This window comes from Tetrahymena thermophila (genome assembly GCF_000189635.1).
Source record: "Tetrahymena thermophila SB210 genomic scaffold scf_8254824, whole genome shotgun sequence".
Classification (NCBI taxonomy): Eukaryota; Ciliophora; class Oligohymenophorea; order Hymenostomatida; family Tetrahymenidae; genus Tetrahymena; species Tetrahymena thermophila.
The window spans coordinates 118,280-137,162 of record NW_002476579.1 but is presented as its reverse complement, the minus strand read 5'-3'; the positions used below and the strand labels follow the sequence as shown (position 1 = coordinate 137,162).

The 18,883-nt window shown below is 21.5% G+C and overlaps 5 protein-coding genes across 5 annotated transcripts; 3 read left to right on the top strand and 2 right to left on the bottom strand. All coding sequences in view use genetic code 6, as the record gives it.

The window, feature by feature from the left end:
* Nucleotides 1-2,377: 2,377 nt before the first annotated feature.
* Nucleotides 2,378-6,666, top strand: TTHERM_01013390 (transmembrane protein, putative; the record flags this gene model as incomplete). Its single annotated transcript, XM_971505.2, has 5 exons — nucleotides 2,378-4,246; nucleotides 4,467-4,740; nucleotides 4,864-5,567; nucleotides 5,686-6,334; nucleotides 6,388-6,666. 5 exons carry the CDS (start codon nucleotides 2,378-2,380, stop codon nucleotides 6,558-6,560), a joined length of 3,669 nt encoding a protein of 1,222 aa, XP_976598.2. The 3' UTR covers nucleotides 6,561-6,666.
* Nucleotides 6,667-6,900: 234 nt separating this feature from the next.
* TTHERM_01013370 (kinase domain protein, putative) lies at nucleotides 6,901-8,767 on the top strand. Its single transcript, XM_971503.2, has 10 exons — nucleotides 6,901-6,956; nucleotides 7,014-7,063; nucleotides 7,131-7,220; nucleotides 7,368-7,457; nucleotides 7,565-7,654; nucleotides 7,717-7,806; nucleotides 7,954-8,043; nucleotides 8,139-8,228; nucleotides 8,374-8,463; nucleotides 8,537-8,767. The coding sequence occupies exons 1-10, from the start codon at nucleotides 6,918-6,920 to the stop codon at nucleotides 8,625-8,627; spliced, it is 810 nt and encodes a 269-aa protein (XP_976596.2). The 5' UTR covers nucleotides 6,901-6,917; the 3' UTR covers nucleotides 8,628-8,767.
* Nucleotides 8,768-9,467: 700 nt separating this feature from the next.
* TTHERM_001013369 (hypothetical protein) lies at nucleotides 9,468-13,865 on the top strand (the record flags this gene model as incomplete). The annotated part of the gene is made up of 7 exons (XM_012795263.1): nucleotides 9,468-10,475; nucleotides 10,530-10,606; nucleotides 11,657-12,839; nucleotides 12,894-13,052; nucleotides 13,249-13,280; nucleotides 13,428-13,745; nucleotides 13,802-13,865. 7 exons carry the CDS (start codon nucleotides 9,468-9,470, stop codon nucleotides 13,863-13,865), a joined length of 2,841 nt encoding a protein of 946 aa, XP_012650717.1.
* A 3,515-nt stretch (nucleotides 13,866-17,380) lies between these two features.
* Nucleotides 17,381-17,683, bottom strand: TTHERM_001013368 (hypothetical protein; the record flags this gene model as incomplete). The annotated part of the gene is made up of 1 exon (XM_012795262.1): nucleotides 17,381-17,683. The coding sequence occupies one exon, from the start codon at nucleotides 17,681-17,683 to the stop codon at nucleotides 17,381-17,383; it is 303 nt and encodes a 100-aa protein (XP_012650716.1).
* Nucleotides 17,684-18,291: 608 nt separating this feature from the next.
* Nucleotides 18,292-18,573, bottom strand: TTHERM_001013367 (hypothetical protein; the record flags this gene model as incomplete). The annotated part of the gene is made up of 1 exon (XM_012795261.1): nucleotides 18,292-18,573. The coding sequence occupies one exon, from the start codon at nucleotides 18,571-18,573 to the stop codon at nucleotides 18,292-18,294; it is 282 nt and encodes a 93-aa protein (XP_012650715.1).
* Between the last annotated feature and the right edge of the window lie 310 nt (nucleotides 18,574-18,883).

The following is an 18,883-nucleotide window of genomic DNA, read 5'->3' as shown; positions in this document are numbered from 1 at the left end:
AATAATACTAACTTATTTTATGACAGCAATTATAAAATATTGATTGGACTAACAGGAACATTAAAATAAGTAAACATTATTAGCATTCCAGGAAAATAATAATTATTCCTTTACGAATGTGTTGGATAATTTGCTAAAAATGCAGTTTATTATTATTAAGAATAAACTAGCTTGATAGTAGTTGATAGCAGTCCAACTATTTATCTGTTTAATTATTTAACCCTGAATGTTACAAACTTTAGAATTGATATAAATAACATCCAAGGCGTTTTGATGGATAAAAACAAGAATATAGCTTTTTTATATTCAAATTAATTTATATTAACATTTTAATTTCCTAGTATGTAATTTATAGAAACAATATCTTTATAAAGCTATAATATTACTTCTATATTATAAGTTTATCTAAATACATAGTAGTCGTTGATGATCGTTTAGACTTACACATATATAATTGCATTTGATCTGACAGAAATTCTTTATGCTAGCCCTACTAATTTGCTTTAATACTAAAAAGTATAACATTTAAATATCAATTAGGAATTCTTTGTAAGTTATAGTATTCTAAATCTCTCGCTAAATTTGTATTAAAATTCTTAGCTTGTTGATAGTTTACTATTTGAGCCTTCATAATAAGACATATACCCTTATTTTACATAGTTGCTTTTGATCTAAGATTGTTAACTTTTATTTATTTAACTCTAATATATTAACATAGTTTAAGCAGATTTATAATAAAAAAAGCTGATTTTGTTACAAAAAGTAAAGTTAATTAGTCAACCTGACAATTATTTTTATGACGTTTTTGATAATTAAATATTTTTATTTTATTAGTAGAACTATTAGCTTACCAAAATCAATTTAAATGATAAAAATATAACAGAAATAAATTTGGTTAATTTCACTGAAGGAGATATTTCTATATCGCTAATATGCAGTTAGTTTATAGTACTTGCTTCATCCAATTTCTTTTAAATTTATGATATAAACTATTAAAAAATAGATTTAATCAAATTTTCAAGTATTGCTGCTATTAAATTTGCTTTTCAAATTGCAAATCAAGTAATTTTAGTCTTATTAAAATAATTGGTGGAATATTCCTTTTGATTATGAAGAAAGGTTTAATGGTAATGATCCTTAATAAGATAACTAAAAGCTTATCTGTTTAATTGTTTAAGAAGGAAATAATATTATGATATACATAGTTAATCTTTAAAATAAATAAATTTTGTATTAATATTAATTATCAAAATACTCTAGAGTTACAAATGTAGTAAGCGATCCCTTTAGGCAGCTAATATATGTAGTTAATAATTAAAGTTTAACTTTGGTATTCTCTTATAAGCTAAATTTAATTATAACCCTCTAGAATGCTTGTCTAAAATAAGCTAAAATTTCATATGACTCAGATTTTGTATATTCGATTTGCCCAAATGATATCATAATTTATAATGGATTAAGTTTTTAACAATAATTTCCAATTGTTGACAAAGGAATAAAAGAAGTTGAAAATTTTATTAACACAAAATATAATAACTATTTTATTATTATATAAAAAAATAAACTTTCTCTCATAAAAATGGATTATCTATCTGACTACCAGCTTGTTTATGAAGTCAATAAAACTTACCAATAGCTATTAAATATGAATGTCACTAGAGACTAAAACTATTAAACTTCTATAGAACTTTTACTTTCATCATATGATATTATTTAGCATTAAATAGTGCCTTTACAATAAAATTAAAATTGCTATGTAAACATACAACAGTAAAATAGACCAATAGAAAATATTTACACAACCATCTAATTATTTTAAAGTTTTGATTTAATACAGAGTTTTAACCAGCAAATATCACTAATACAAATAAATTACTTAGATCAATAGTGCATTTAAGGGATAAGTGACAATTTATATAACCTCTAAAATATAGATTCTAATATTAAAATTAGTCTTATTATTTAATCTTCATCTCAAAAAGATAGTATTTGTTGGTTATAATCAGATAGTAACGTTTACCCATCTTATATAGAAAACTTTTATCTCAAAAATATGAATTTATCTATATAAAATACTTTTGTATTTAACTAGAAAAAATAAATGAAAAACTTTTAAATGTTTAACATGACTTTAAACATTGAGAACTCACTTAATTTATCTGATTTTGATAAAGTTCATTTTTAAAATATCAAATTCGACAATAACAGAGAAGGTCAGAATTAAATAATAATTCAAAACTGCAAATTAGTTATAATCGAATAAGTAGATATAATTGATATATTATAGCAATAGATTACATTTATTTTAACTAACAATAGCGATGTTATAATTTAAAATATAAACATCTCTAAGATGATAGGAAATTCTATTTTTTAAATGAATAACAATTACTAAGTAGAAATTACTGATATTAAAATACAAAACTCTAGCTACATAAATGTATTTCAAATATCTCAATCAAATTTTTTTAATGTGACAAATTTAATAATATAGTCAGTATTTTCTTCTTAGGTTATAAACATATAAGGAACAACTATTTCTAAGATTTAACACATAGAGGTTGATAATTGTTATTAACTACAATTGATATAATTATAACCAATTAAGTTAGACAATTTATAATATTTATCTAAATATTATATGTTATAAGATTTGAACTTACAAAATTCTACTGATATTTCACTTATTACTCAGTCTGAATAAACACAAATCTCTGATATAATTATTTAAAAGTTAAATACCTCTTTAAATTGTTTTACTATAAATTCATTATAGCTATCTATAAACAATTTTACTATATAGAATTCAATAGTATATTTAAGTTAGCCTTCTGTAATTCTTATACTTAGCTATACAAGCTGTGATATTCAAAAAATAAATTCATCTAAAAATTAAATAACAATTGTAAAAATTAATTAGCAAGATTTTACTGTTAATACATTAATACATTCTTCTTCATTTAGAGATTTTTAGTTATAATTTCCTTTGATGGAGTTTATAAACGTAGATGTCTTAATTTTAGACAATATTTAAGTCAAAAATATTTTATTTTATGATAACATGTATTCTTCAATAATATTAATGAATTAATGTAATAATATTACAATAAATGAGAGTCATTTTATTAATAATACAAATACAATAGGGACTGGAGGATCAATTTATGCTATAGATAGTCATTTTATTTAAATCAAGAATACAGTATTTAGGCTAAATTAATGCTAATAGTAAAACGGAGGTGCTTTAAGTATAAAAAATAATATTATAGTTGCTAATTTGACTATATAAAAAAGCGCTTTTATTGGTAATTAGGCTTAATTATCTACAGGTGGAGCTATTAATTTGGTGAATTCTAATTTGGTGATGGAAAATTCAATAATATCTTAAAATAAGGCCTTAATTGGTGGTGGAATCTATTATTAATAAATAATTCCTGATTTTGTATTAGATTTGACAAATAAAATCAATAATAATAACTTTATCTCTTAAAATTTCGCAAAGCTATATGGAAATAATTTAGGATCTACGTTGAGAAGTATTAAGATTAATCTAAAGGATATATAAACAACAAAGAAAACATAAATAATAGAAAATTAAAATAATTAAATTCAAGTCAGTTCATTTAAAAGTGGAGACTAAATAATTTTTAACAAAATTTAATTGCTTGATGAAGAGGATAAACCCATTTTTATACCCAGTAACGTTAATTATACTAGCACTTAATAATACAGTAATGATGTATAATCAATATTGTAGTAAATTAGCGTTTCTTTATAGTGGGATTAATCTACATAGTAAATATAATGTTTTGGAGAGCTCTAATCAAAGTAATTTACAAACAATGGATTTAAATTGAATGCATAAATTATCTATAAACCAAATAATTAAATGATCTTGCAAGTTGTTTCCAATTTATTTCCGAAACTTTCTGATTCAAAGGGGAATGTATATTTAAAGTAGTACTAACTTTATAAAAACATCACTATTAATTTTAATAGTTGTTAATTGGGCTAAATTACTAAGCAGTAAAGGAATTCAATAGTTTGTGAGGATTGCCCTGAAGGAAAATATTCTCTAAATTTGCTAGATAGTTCTTGTTTGCAGTGTCCTGATTCAGCTATTAAATGCTATTAGTCAACAATTATTTTAAAAAATGGATATTGGAGAGAAAACAAATTGACAGATTAAATAATATATTGTAATTTTCACCCTAATTCATGCTAAGCTGAATCGTAATTATCTAAAGTAAATTTTGTTATTTATTTTAATGAAAATTGATAAAGAGAATCCATTTCAGAATGAATTTGATGAAAATGGAGGGAAAAGAGAATTTATATAGATTTCATCACTTCAAAAATTTGAAATAATTTTAATTAAAACTTATTGGCATACTCTGAAAAATTGAATTATTATTTTTAAACAATAAGGAATCTTTTTAAATAAATTTTAACATTTTTTTTTTAAGGAATATTGTATAACTGGATATAAAGGCCCTCTTTGCTACTCGTGTGATACTTATGGAGAAATATGGGGTAAAAGATATCAATAAATATTTAGCTAGGGAGAATGTTACAGTTGTGAGGAAAATAGCTTTTTCATTATTATATAAAATTTAGTTTTATTCATAATCATCTTTTACTATATATTTGCCCTTTTAAGAAATATAATTAATAGATAGCAAGCTAAATTAGCAGGTTACTATATCACTAAAATGGATTTAGTCTATTTAGGATCAACATGTATTTTATTAGCTTAATTTTAGAAATAATTTATGAAATAAGTTTTATTAAATTAAATTTTAAATTAACTTATTATTTTTTAATTAAAGAAAATGTTTTAATATAAATTTAATAAAAATATAGTAAGATAATAAGATAAGCCTTAGATTATTTCCAAAATTTTAACAGATCACCTTCAGATCCTATCTTTGCTGAGCTTTTTTAACTTTAATATTCCTAACTATTTTAAGCTTCCTATATAGGTATCAGGAAATTCTTTGAGCTTAACAAGCAAGTCTATTGATTGTTTTTTTTCAAGATATCCAAATTTAAAACCTTTATGGTTTTATTAGTCTTTATGGTCGCTATGTTTACCGCTTTCTGTACTCTCACTTTATTTAATATTAGGCTTTGTTTTAAGGTAATTTAAAAGAAATACAAACATTTTTAAATACTTAAATACTTCATGTATCTTCATTTATCTTTATTTTTATCCTATGGTGATTATGTTATTAAGCAGATCTTTGAATTGCCTACAAATTGGTGATAAAAGCTATCTTGATTTAGATGTAAATATATTATGCTATGATCCTTAATATCATAAACCGTATGTTATATTCTACTGCATACCATTACTAGTTTTATGGGCAATTGTTGTTCCGCTATTTTTGCTCTTAAAAATTAGAAATGGAAAAATGAAAAAATGGCCAATCTTTATTGAAATAAAATATTCTTTTATATTTGCAGGATATAAAGAAAAGTATTATTATTGGGAATTTGCAAAATTAATTTATAAATCAATTCTAATTTTGGTAGCGACATTACTTCAACAAAATTCATTCTTAAAAGTAAGTTAGTTATTAATTGTTTTAATAAATAAATACCAATAAATTTAAGTTAGATTTAATACCTCTTTTTATTTATAAAACGAATAAATATACTCATCAAACTTTAAAATAAAAATAGTTGAGCATGCTAAATGCTGTTATCTTATTCTAGATTTATATAATATTTAAGACTAAGCCTTTTGCAATTTAGAATTTCAACAATTTATTATCTAAATCAGCAATCTTATGTGCTTTATCACTAAATTTAACTTAGATTATTGCAAATGTTGCAAATATGGATAGGTTTTTACAAACTATTTTAATTACTTTATTATTTTTTTCTAATCTTTAATTTATAACTTAACTGGTGATTGGAATATGTCTAATTACAATACAAAATGACAGATAAAAAAGAAGTAGAATCTAAAACTGCCTCCTATATTTTATATCAAAATATCCTTCTTTATTTGAAAACATTCAGATTTAATAAAGCTAAATAAAAGTAAGTTCTCTTTTGAAAATAAAGCTAGTCAAAAATAAAGTTAAACATTTAGTTAAGTACTTTAAGCAATATAGCTTCTTCAGTTAAGAATCTTTGTAATAGCATTTTCATCTCTAAAGAACTTCAATCTTTTCTCCTAAATTAGAACAAAAGTTGTAAGCCAGTAAATTTACTTTGTTATCTGGGAATGAAACTATCATTGGATAGAATAAAAAGGTAAATTCTTTCAAGAATATGAGAGAAAAATGGTCATACTATACAAGAAAAACAAAAGAAAGTCCAATAAGTAAATTACCTACTACTTAAAATATTAAATAATTTCCATTTTATATTTAAAAGATATGTATTAATTAGATAGTTAAGATAAAATCTAGAACACTAACAAAGAAATTGCTCTTACTGAAACAGTAAATATGTAAAGTTATACTTATAATGATGAATTTGGAATATAATTAATAAGTGATGATAAGTTAAATTAAAATGTTAATTCATTTTTGACCAAAAAATAATGATAAAACCTCTTAATTAAAAATTATGATAAATAAAATAATAGGATTTAAAAACTATTTTTTAATTAATGAACTTAAATATATTATTTTTATTTTTATGTATTCATGTTAAATAAATTATATCATTTTTTTCAGCTTAATAAAATATTATTCAAATTAGTTTTCTTTAGAAAGTATTAGAATTTCAAAAAAAATATACAAAATATATTAAAATTGAAGAAATATTTTTTTTAAAATCTAAAAAAAATTATGTTTTTAAAAATAAACACAATAGGCATTAAAAAAGATTCTTTACTTTTTTAATTAATTTTCTGTTAATTATTTAATAAGGATCATAAAATTTTTGCAAAAATAAAAAAAATGATTTAAAAGAAAAAATATTACAATTGTTTAATTGATGTAATAAAATTTTATTATGAAATAGATTTATAATAATTTTTATTATTATTAAAAAAGTTCATAAAATCAGACTTTTAATCTTTAGAAAACCTCTAAATAAATTTATAGTAAAAGAATTCTTTTTTCTTAAAATTTTCTATTAAGCCTAAGATAATGAATACAATTTTTTTTAAGGTCTCATTATCTTTACGATGAAGGAATTAGACAATTAGGATCTGCTTTAACAAATTGTTATATGCTTACAAATTTAACACTTTTTTTAAAGTAAATTTAATTTAAGTTTTTTATAATTTTAGTTAAATTTATATTTTTATAAATGAACATCTTATTTAATTTTATATTTTTTGTTTATATTATCAGCAAACTTTCTTCACTTTTCTTTATAGAACTTATTTAAATTATTATTCCAAGGCAAAATGAAATAAGTGATAATGGTATTCTGAGTTTGGGATCTGCATTAATGAAGCTTCATAATATCTCCGTATTAGCTCTTGATTTAGGGTAGATATTAATTATATTATAAATTTACTTTAATGATATTATTTTATACAAATGAAGCTATTATTTTTTTTTCTTTTTACTAAGATATTTGAAATATTTTTTTTTAGAGACAACAAGATTGAAGCAAAAGGTATACAAATTTTATGCTTTGCTTTGAATAAATGTGCTAATCTTTCTAATCTAAAACTTGATATTTAGTAAAAATAATTTAATTTTTCAATACAATTTACAAACTAAACTAACTTTTAAACATCAAAAGTAATAATAATATTTAAGTTAAGATTAACACTACTAATGATCCTATTTTTTAGAAGCCAACTAATATATAAAAATTAACTCTTGACATGCAGTAAATTATTTTTATCTATTTTATAATTTATTTATTTTTATTTTAATTTTATAAAAATTTATTAATAAAATAATAATTAATCACAGACAAATGACAAAGGTTTATTTATTTCTCTATATATAATATTCATCTTCTTTTTTTAAAAAGCAATAATAGTATTGGAAATGATGGTTTATTAATATTGAGTTCTGCTTTAAGCTAATGCCCAAACCTCTTAATATTAGCCTTAGATCTTCAGTAAATAAATTTTTTTGTTTTTTCTATGATATTAGTAAAATGAAAATTTACTAATTTAAAATGGATTGATATTATTAAAAATTATATGATAAAAGTAAAACTGGGATTTAAGAAAAAGGAGCTCTTGAATTAGGCTCTGCATTAAAAAAGTCCAATTAGCTCTCAACATTAACTCTTGATTTAAGGTTAAATACTATTTTATTAATTTTTTAAACAATTAAATATAAACTTTCTAGTTCCTAAAATTAGAATTAGTGATCATAATTTTTTATGTTAAATACTATTTTATTTTAATATAAAATTCTTATATTAAATACATAATCCTTAAAGATCAAATACTATAGAAATATATGGGGGAATTAATCTAGCTGCTGATATAGCAAGTTGCAAGAAACTTACAATCCTTGCATTAAATTTGAAGTAAAAATTATCCTTATATCTAGTTTTTATTAAATTGAAATTAGTTAAAAAACCTACTTTATTTTATTAATAGATATAATTCAATTTAAAAAATGCATCAATTTAAGTTATAGCGAAAATGCTTTAAATCAAAAAGAGTAGTTAAGATGTAATTATTTCTCTGATAATATATAATTTGAATACGGAAATTAAATTAATTAAATAAATTATGTTCCATTAAGCATTTAAGTAATGTTATTTTATATTATACAATATAATTAATTTATCAATTATAACTGCAATTTATTTAAACTACCAAATCAAAAGCATTTAAAAAATTCATTATTTATTTTTTGCATAAAATCAAATATTAAAATTAGTGTTAAATTTTTTTAGATGAGTGTCAATAAATTGAACTGTATATTATAAAATAATAACTCTATCCCCAGAGGGACTCTAGGTCACATTTTTTAAAATTTTGATACAATAAACAAAAAATGAATTAAAAAATAAATTATTAATAAAATGATATATTTTATAATTTATTAATATATAAATTAATTAATTTTTAATTAAATAAAATAAGAAAAGGAAAAAGAACATAAAATTAATTATCATTAAATTTAAAAATTATTTTTTAATTTATATAAAATAAAATTATTATTAAACATATTATTTAAAATTAAAAAATATATTAAAATAAAATAACATAAAAATTATAAATTAATTAATTTATATATATTTTATTTTAATAGTAGCTTAAGTTGCCGTTATTTAAATGAATTATAATAAAGACCAGACTATTTCCGTTTGAAAAAAAATAAAGTAGAAGTTGAAAAGATAAAAAAACTCAGTTATCAATACAAAGCACTTTTAAATTCTACTGTATACAATTTTTTTCTTATAATATGATTAACTGTTTCTAAATAATTAGATAAAAATTTCTTTAAATAATTTAAATAACTCTTAAAAATTGCTTCAAAATAACAAAACAAATAGACAATAAAACGATCATACAATTTTGAATGAAAATAAGCTTATTTTTTGCAATTATTTTTACTCTTGCATCTAAGATTAGAGCTGAATGTTCAAGAGGAAAAATATTTAATCTAGTTTAGTAATAGTGTTTGCCATGCTCAAGCAGCTGCTAAGATTGTTTTAGCACTAGTTAAGACTCTTGCATAAGTTGCCCTCAGAATTATTACAAAAGTAATTTAAATTCTTCTACATGTGTTTAAAATTGCGAAGTTGGAGAAATAAAAGCAGATAACTAATAATGTATTAAATGCTAGATTGTAGGATGCATTAAATGTGATTCTAAATAAAACTGCTTGCAATGCAGTCCTAATTTATACTTTGATAAGGTAAATAATGAGTGCTCACTAAAACCAAAAATTTGTTAATCTGAATAGGATTTTATCTAAGAACCTTTTACAAAATAATAGTGTATAAATAGCTGCCCAAGCTCATACTATCCAAATTAAAAAACATAAATATGCGAAAAAATTAGCTAATGCATACAAATTAACGATACTCCTCCACTACTCAATTAAAAAGTTCTCCAATTAAACTCATTATATCAAGATTACTACCTTATTAGAGCAAATTCATGCAATTTTGCTTTAGTAGATTAAAATTTTTAGATAATTTACATAGAGATACTTTAAAATATGCCAGACTTTGAGCTTAAATATATGAATACTGGAGAGGAAGCTTAATAAAAGAGTTTTATTTTGGAAGAATATGGAGGCTGCTTAGCTAATAATTCTATAAAAGTAATGAATTTTATTACAAAGCAAATTGTTTTTGAATAAACTGATTTAGATTAGGATTATTTTCTTTAATATATTGACTATTAAAATAAAGTAGTCTTTCTTAATTAAAAGACTATATGTTCAATAGCTTGGTTTGATTTGATATAATAAAAATTTACTACATTTGGATGTGATTAAACTCCTATTAAAGGTGTTTTTTAAATCTATATTCTCAACAAAACTAACTATTACATATAGATTTCAGTTGATTCTTATTAGGTAAATAAAATTTTCTGATTTATTTTTATAAAACTTTTTTAATTATTAATTTAGGTAGCTATTTTGTAAGAAGATAGATCTCTATAATTTTTAGAAACCTAATTCTAAATTTCAGGTTATTTAATTATTACGTAAGCAACTTAGAAATATTAATATTTAATTAGCATTTTTTCTGATTATTTCGGAAGATCAACATCAGTTTATAAGTTAGTATACTTAAATGATAGTATTTTCTAAATCAAATTATTAGAATAACTTGTTTTAACAAATAATATATTTTACAGTAGTTTGTTGAATTCAATTATCTAGTTTGATATAAAAAACCATGTGTTATAAATACTTGTTTTAAACTAGGTATCAGATTAAGTGGAATAAGCACTAAATATAACTATTACTAACTAGATAAATTATTCTTATCTTTTTGAAAACCAAGAATATAACTCTACTTTTATTTTCTTTATTTCAGACAAATTATTATTTATCAATTTGACTGATTATTTAATAAAGTTTTAAAATGATTTTTAGAGCTAAAACAATACACTAATCTAAGAATTAAAAAGCGGATTTATTACAAGTTAATCAAAAATAACAAATGTTTTTTTCAAATAGAATAATATTATTGAAATATTTTTATCATAAATTTTGGAAGTTTCAACTTATAATTACTAATAGATTAGAATATCTTTAAATACTACTGATTAAACTTATTTAATTAAGTATTTAAATCCTAATCTATATTAAAAGCCTTATTATTGTATTAGTTAATATTCTATAGTAAATCTTTGCTAATATTAAAATATTTTTAGCTCAAATAAAAATACAGATATAAATTCATTTTATGTTTATGATGAAAACTAAGCATTAACTTCATAAGCTTTAGCAGTTTAAAAAATTTAATTTTCTCTTTTAAATTTATAAAAAACTTCTAGGATAAATACGAGTTTCTATTCATTTGAATTACTTGATAATATAGTGTATTTTGATTTATTTTAAATAATAAATAATAAATATATTTTATTAAGCAAATAATTTGATTTAGCTATATAAGAATATGTGGTTGAAATTAATTCATAAAAGTAAATTATTTCTTATCAATACGATTCTTCAAATTAAATAGGTGTCTTTTAATATTTGGAGAAAAGAAATTTACTGATAATCTAAAGTATTCCTTAAATTTTTAGTTTAGATACTTATTAAGAAGTAATTCAAAATCCATCAGATTACTATTTTTCTCTTTACTATTTTGTTATTTTAAATGATGATTAGATACTTTACTTGACTTAAAATGAATTAGGAGAGACGATTCTTTATTTAATAGATTTTTTAACAAACAATATATCAGAAATTTATAATTTTGGTACAAATCCTTAACCAAATTTTTATTATGTTAATAACTATTACACTCCGCTAGTTGCTTTTAATGATATTATTTATTTTTAGCTTTTTGATAATGACTGCTAGCCTTTTTCCATCAGCTAAAAAAATTTTGTCTACAAATCTATAACTATGCAATTCTCTGTATTTAACTATCCTTACTTTAATTATTAAAAAACAGGAGAAATTTTCATATTTTACTAGTCTCTTATTTAAGTTTATAGCTTTGATTTATCTCAAAGCGACCAGTATAATCTCGGTATAAATTATCCATAAGCAATTAATGGTTAATAGATTCAAGTTTTTAATGACAGATATGTTTTTTATTATGATCAAAGCTATTTTTATAGATTCGACATGGAATTAAAACAATTTACAATAATAAATGCTAAAAGTGATGCCTCTTTGTATGGAAAAACAGAAATTTAGTTTTATTTTTTAGATGAGAATTTGTAATATATCAAAAAGTCTGATAATATAATAGATACAAATAATATGGTTATTATTATGAGTTAACTAGAAGATAGCTATCTATTAGGGAGTATAGATAATGATGATAATACTAAAATTCATAGTTTTTCATCATAAGATGGAGTTTTTTGGATTAATAATTTATTCAACAATCCATTTAGTGTTTATAATTTCACACAAAATTAAGTAATTCAAGACATTAATTTACAAAATAATAAAATTGCAGTCTATGATAATTTCACTTAAAATTTAATCATTTACGATGTTATTAAAACTAATAATGAATTAGTTGTAATAAAGTTAAATTTTACATTTGATCTCTCCATAGTTATTGTTGATTGGAATTTAGTATCCTTCATATGGGTAAAAGAAAATGTCTTTTATCTATAAAACACATAAAATTAACCTTAGACATCAAAAATTATAGAATTAGAATCTAAAATTGTAAAATACTACTACTGTTCAAATTAACAAACTTTAGTCGCTCTCACTTCTAGGAAAATGGTTTATTCAATAAATGTAATCCAACTTATAATATTTTAATTCTATTTAAAAAATTATTAATTAAAATAGGTATTCGCTAAGACATATGAATGGTTAGAATATAATTTCTAAGCCTTTTAGATATCTTTTTTTGTTCAGTGTGAAGATAACTAGATAGTATTTTATTATCCATATGTTTAAATTTTTGATTTAGTTTCAGTAGAAAGATTAGGATACTTTTAAGATAACGTAAATAAAAATATTTCATTTTTTAGCATTAAAAAAAAAAAAATCATTTATTATATAACAACCCTCAATCCCAACTCTTAGAAAAATATAAAATATAATTTCAGCTTTTATTTAAACACATTTAACATTGAAGATTTTTGTATCAATAAAATTAAAAATAAAATATTTTTTTAATAAACTTTTTTACTATTTAAAGTTGTACGATAAAGGAATGATTTTGAATATAGAGTAAACTATACCTTTAGTAAGTAGGCAAGACTAGTTAGTGGTAGTTTTTTTTAGCTAGAGTCAAAATTTTTTTAGTTTAAAATACTTTCAAAGTACTGACTATTTGTTTGGGTATAGATATAATAATACTAACTTATTTTATGACAGCAATTATAAAATATTGATTGGACTAACAGGAACATTAAAATAAGTAAACATTATTAACATTCCAGGAAAATAATAATTATTCCTTTACGAATGTGTTGGATAATTTGCTAAAAATGCAGTTTATTATTATTAAGAATAAACTAGCTTGATAGTAGTTGATAGCAGTCCAACTATTTATCTTTTTAATTATTTAACCATGAATGTTACAAACATTAGAATTGATGTAAATAACATCCAAGGCGTTTTGATGGATAAAAACAAGAATATAGCTTTTTTATATTCAAATTAATTTATATTAACATTTTAATTTCCTAGTATGTAATTTATAGAAACAATATCTTTATAAAGCTATAATATTACTTCTATATTATAAGTTTATCTAAATACATAGTAGTCGTTGATGATCGTTTAGACTTACACATATATAATTGCATTTGATCTGACAGAAATTCTTTATGCTAGCCCTACTAATTTGCTTTAATACTAAAAAGTATAACATTTAAATATCAATTAGGAATTCTTTGTAAGTTATAGTATTCTAAATCTCTCGCTAAATTTGTATTAAAATTCTTAGCTTGTTGATAGTTTACTATTTGAGCCTTCATAATAAGACATATACCCTTATTTTACATAGTTGCTTTTGATCTAAGATTGTTAACTTTTATTTATTTAACTCTAATATATTAACATAGTTTAAGCAGATTTATAATAAAATAAGCTGATTTTGTTACAAAAAGTAAAGTTAATTAGTCAACCTGACAATTATTTTTATGACGTTTTTGATAATTAAATATTTTTATTTTATTAGTAGAACTATTAGCTTACCAAAATCAATTTAAATGATAAAAATATAACAGAAATAAATTTGGTTAATTTCACTGAAGGAGATATTTCTATATCGCTAATATGCAGTTAGTTTATAGTACTTGCTTCATCCAATTTCTTTTAAATTTATGATATAAACTATTAAAAAATAGATTTAATCAAATTTTCAAGTATTGCTGCTATTAAATTTGCTTTCAAATTGCAAATCAAGTAATTTTAGTCTTATTAAAATAATTGGTGGAATATTCCTTTTGATTATGAAGAAAGGTTTAATGGTAATGATCCTTAATAAGATAACTAAAAGCTTATCTGTTTAATTGTTTAAGAAGGAAATAATATTATGACATACATAGTTAATCTTTAAAATAAATAAATTGTGTATTAATATTAATTATCAAAATACTCTAGAGTTACAAACGTAGTAAGTGATCCATTTAGGCAATTAATATATTTGGTCAATAATTAAAGTTTAACTTTGGTATTCTCTTATTAGTTAAATTTAATTACAAGTCTCTAGAATGCTTGTCTAAAATAAGCTAAAATTTCATATGACTCAGATTTTATTTATTCCATATGTCCAAATGATATCATAATTTATAATGGGTTAAGCTTTTAAAAATAATTTCCAATAGTTGACAAAGGAATAAAAGAAGTTGATAATTTTATTAGCTCAAAATATAACAACTATTTTATTATTGTATAAAAAAATAAACTTTCTCTCATAAAAATGGATTATCTATCTGATTTTCAGCTTGTTTTTGAAATCAATAAAACTTACTAATAGCTATTAAATATGAAAGTCACAAGAGACTAAAACAATTAAACTTCTATAGAACTTTTACTTTCCTCTTATGATATTATTGAGCATTAAATAATGCCTTTACAATAAAATTAAAATTGCTATATAAACATTCAACAGTAAAATAGACCAATAGAAAATATTTACACAACCATCTAATTATTTTAAAGTTTTGATTTAATACAGAGTTTTAACCAGCAAATATCACTAATACAAATCAATTACTAAGATCAATAGTGCATTTAAGGGATAAGTGAAAATTTATATAACCTCTAAAATATTGATTCGAATATTAAAATTAGTCTTATTATTTAATCTTCATCTCAAAAAGATAGTATTTGTTGGTTATAATCAGATAGCAACAGTTACCCATCTTATATAGAAAACTTTTATCTTAAAAATATGAATTTATCTATATAAAATACTTTTGTATTTAACTAGAAAAAATAAATGAAAAACTTTTAAATGTTTAACATGACTTTAAACATTGAGAGCTCACTCAATTTATCTGATTTTGATAAAGTTCTTTTTTAAAATATTAAATTCGACAATAACAGAGAAGGTCAGAATTAAATAATAATTCAAAACTGTAAATTAGTTATAATCGAGTAAGTAGAAATAATTGATTTTGTATCATAATAGATAATATTTACTTTAACAAATAATAGCAATGTTATAATTTAAAATATAAACATCTCTAAAATGAATGGAAATACTATATTTTAAATGAATAACAATTACTAAGTAGTAATAAATGATATTAAAATACAAAACTCTAGCTACATAAATGTATTTCAAATATCTCTATCAAATTTTTTTAATGTGACAAATTTAATAATATAGTCAGTATTATCTTCTTAGGTTATAAACATATAAGGAACCACCATTTCTCAGATTTAACACATAGAGGTTGATAATTGTTATTAACTACAATTGATATAATTACAACCAATTAAGTTAGACAATTTATAATATTTATCTAAATATTATATGTTGTAAGATTTGAACTTACAAAATTCTACTGATATTTCACTTGTTACTCAGTCTGAATAAATACAAATCTCTGATATAATTATTTAAAAGTTAAATACCTCTTTAAATTGTTTTACTATAAATTCATTATAGCTATCTATAAACAATTTTACTATTGAAAATTCAATAGTATATTTAAGTTAGCCCTCTGTAATACTTATACTTAGCTATACAAACTGTGATATTCAAAAAATAAATTCATCTAAAAATTAAATAACAATTTTAAAAATTAATTAGCAAGATTTTACTGGTAATACATTAATACAATCTTCTTCATTTAGAGATTTTTAGTTATAATTTCCTTTGATGGAGTTTATAAACGTAGATGTCTTAATTTTAGACAATATTTAAGTCAAAAATATTTTATTTTATGATAACATGTATTCTTCAATAATATTAATGAATTAATGTAATAATATTACAATAAATGAGAGTCATTTTATTAATAATACAAATACAATAGGGACTGGAGGATCAATTTATGCTATAGATAGTCATTTTATTTAAATCAAGAATACAGTATTTAGGCTAAATTAATGCTAATAGTAAAACGGAGGTGCTTTAAGTATAAAAAATAATATTATAGTTGCTAATTTGACTATATAAAAAAGCGCTTTTATTGGTAATTAGGCTTAATTATCTACAGGTGGAGCTATTAATTTGGTGAATTCTAATTTGGTGATGGAAAATTCAATAATATCTTAAAATAAGGCCTTAATTGGTGGTGGAATCTATTATTAATAAATAATTCCTGATTTTGTATTAGATTTGACAAATAAAATCAATAATAATAACTTTATCTCTTAAAATTTCGCAAAGCTATATGGAAATAATTTAGGATCTACGTTGAGAAGTATTAAGATTAATCTAAAGGATATATAAACAACAAAGAAAACATAAATAATAGAAAATTAAAATAATTAAATTCAAGTCAGTTCATTTAAAAGTGGAGACTAAATAATTTTTAACAAAATTTAATTACTTGATGAGGAGGATAAACCAATCTTTATACCCAGTGATGCTAATTATACTAGCACTTAATAATACAGTAATGATGTATAATCAATATTGTAGTAAATTAGCGTTTCTTTATAATGGGATTAATCTACATAGTAAATATAATGTCTTGGAGAGCTGTAATCAAAGTAATTTACAAACAATGGATTTAAATTGAATGCATAAATTATCTATAAACCAAATAATTAAATGATCTTGCAAGTTGTTTCCAATTTATTTCCGAAACTTTCTGATTCAAAAGGGAATGTATATTTAAAGTAGTACTAACTTTATAAAAATATCACTATTAATTTTAATAGTTGTTAATTGGGCTAAATTTCTAAGTAGTAAAGGAATTCAATAGTTTGTGAGGATTGCCCTGAAGGAAAATATTCTCTAAATTTGCAAGATAATTCTTGCTTACAGTGTCCTGATTCAGCTATAAAATGCTATCAGTCAACTATTCTTTTAAAAAATGGATATTGGAGAGAAAACAAATTGACTGATTAAATAGTATATTGTAATTTTCACCCTAATTCATGCTAAGCTGAATCGTAATTATCTAAAGTAAATTTTATTATTTATTTTAAAAGTAGTCATCCATTTCATAATGGCTTTGATGAAAATGGAGGGAAAAAGAGAATTTAATTCGATTTCATCTCTTCGAAAATTTGAAAATAATTTTAATTAAAATTTATTGATATACTATGAAAAATTGAATTATTATTTTTAAACTATAAGGAATTTTTTAGAATAAATTTTAACATTTTTTTTTTTAAGGAATATTGTATCGCTGGATATAAAGGCCCTCTTTGCTACTCGTGTGATACTTATGGAGAAATATGGGGTAAAAGATATCAATAAATATTTAATTCGGGAGAATGCTACAGTTGTGAGGAAAATAGCTCTATTATAATTACATAAAATTTAGTTTTATTCATAGTCATCTTTTGCTATATATTTGCCCTTTTAAGAAAAATAATTAATAGATAGCAAGCTAAATTAGCAGGTTACTATATCACTAAAATGGATTTAATCTATTTAGGGTCAACATGTATTTTAATAATTTATGAAATAAGCTTTATTAAATTAAATTTTAAATTAATTTATTATTTTTTAATTAAAGAAATTGTATTAAAATTAACTTAATAAAAATATAGTAAGATAATAAGATAAGCCTTAGATAATTTCCAAAATTTTAACAGATCACCTTCAGATCCTGTCTTTGTTGAGCTTTTTTAACTTTAATATTCCTAACTATTTTAAGTTTCCTGTATAGGCATCAGGAAATTCTTTGAGCTTAACAAGCAAGTCAATTGACTGCTTTTTTTCAAGATATCCAAATTTAAAACCTTTGTGGTTTTATTAGTCTTTATGGTCGGTATGTTTACCGCTTACTGTACTCTTACTTTATTTAATATTAGGCTTTGTTTTAAGGTTATTAAAAAGAAATATCAATATTTTTAAATACTTAAATACTGCATTTATCTTCATTTATCTTTATTTTTATCCTATGGTGATTATATTATTTAGTAGATCTTTGAATTGCCTACAAATTGGTGATAAAAGCTATCTTGATTTAGATGTAAATATATTATGCTATGATCCTTAATATCATAAACCGTATGTTATATTCTACTGCGTACCTTTACTAGTTTTATGGGCAGTTATTGTTCCGCTATTTTTGCTCTTAAAAATTAGAAATGGAAAAATGAAAAAATGGCCAATCTTTATTGAAATAAAGTATTCTTTTATATTTGCAGGATATAAAGAAAAGTATTATTATTGGGAATTTGCAAAATTA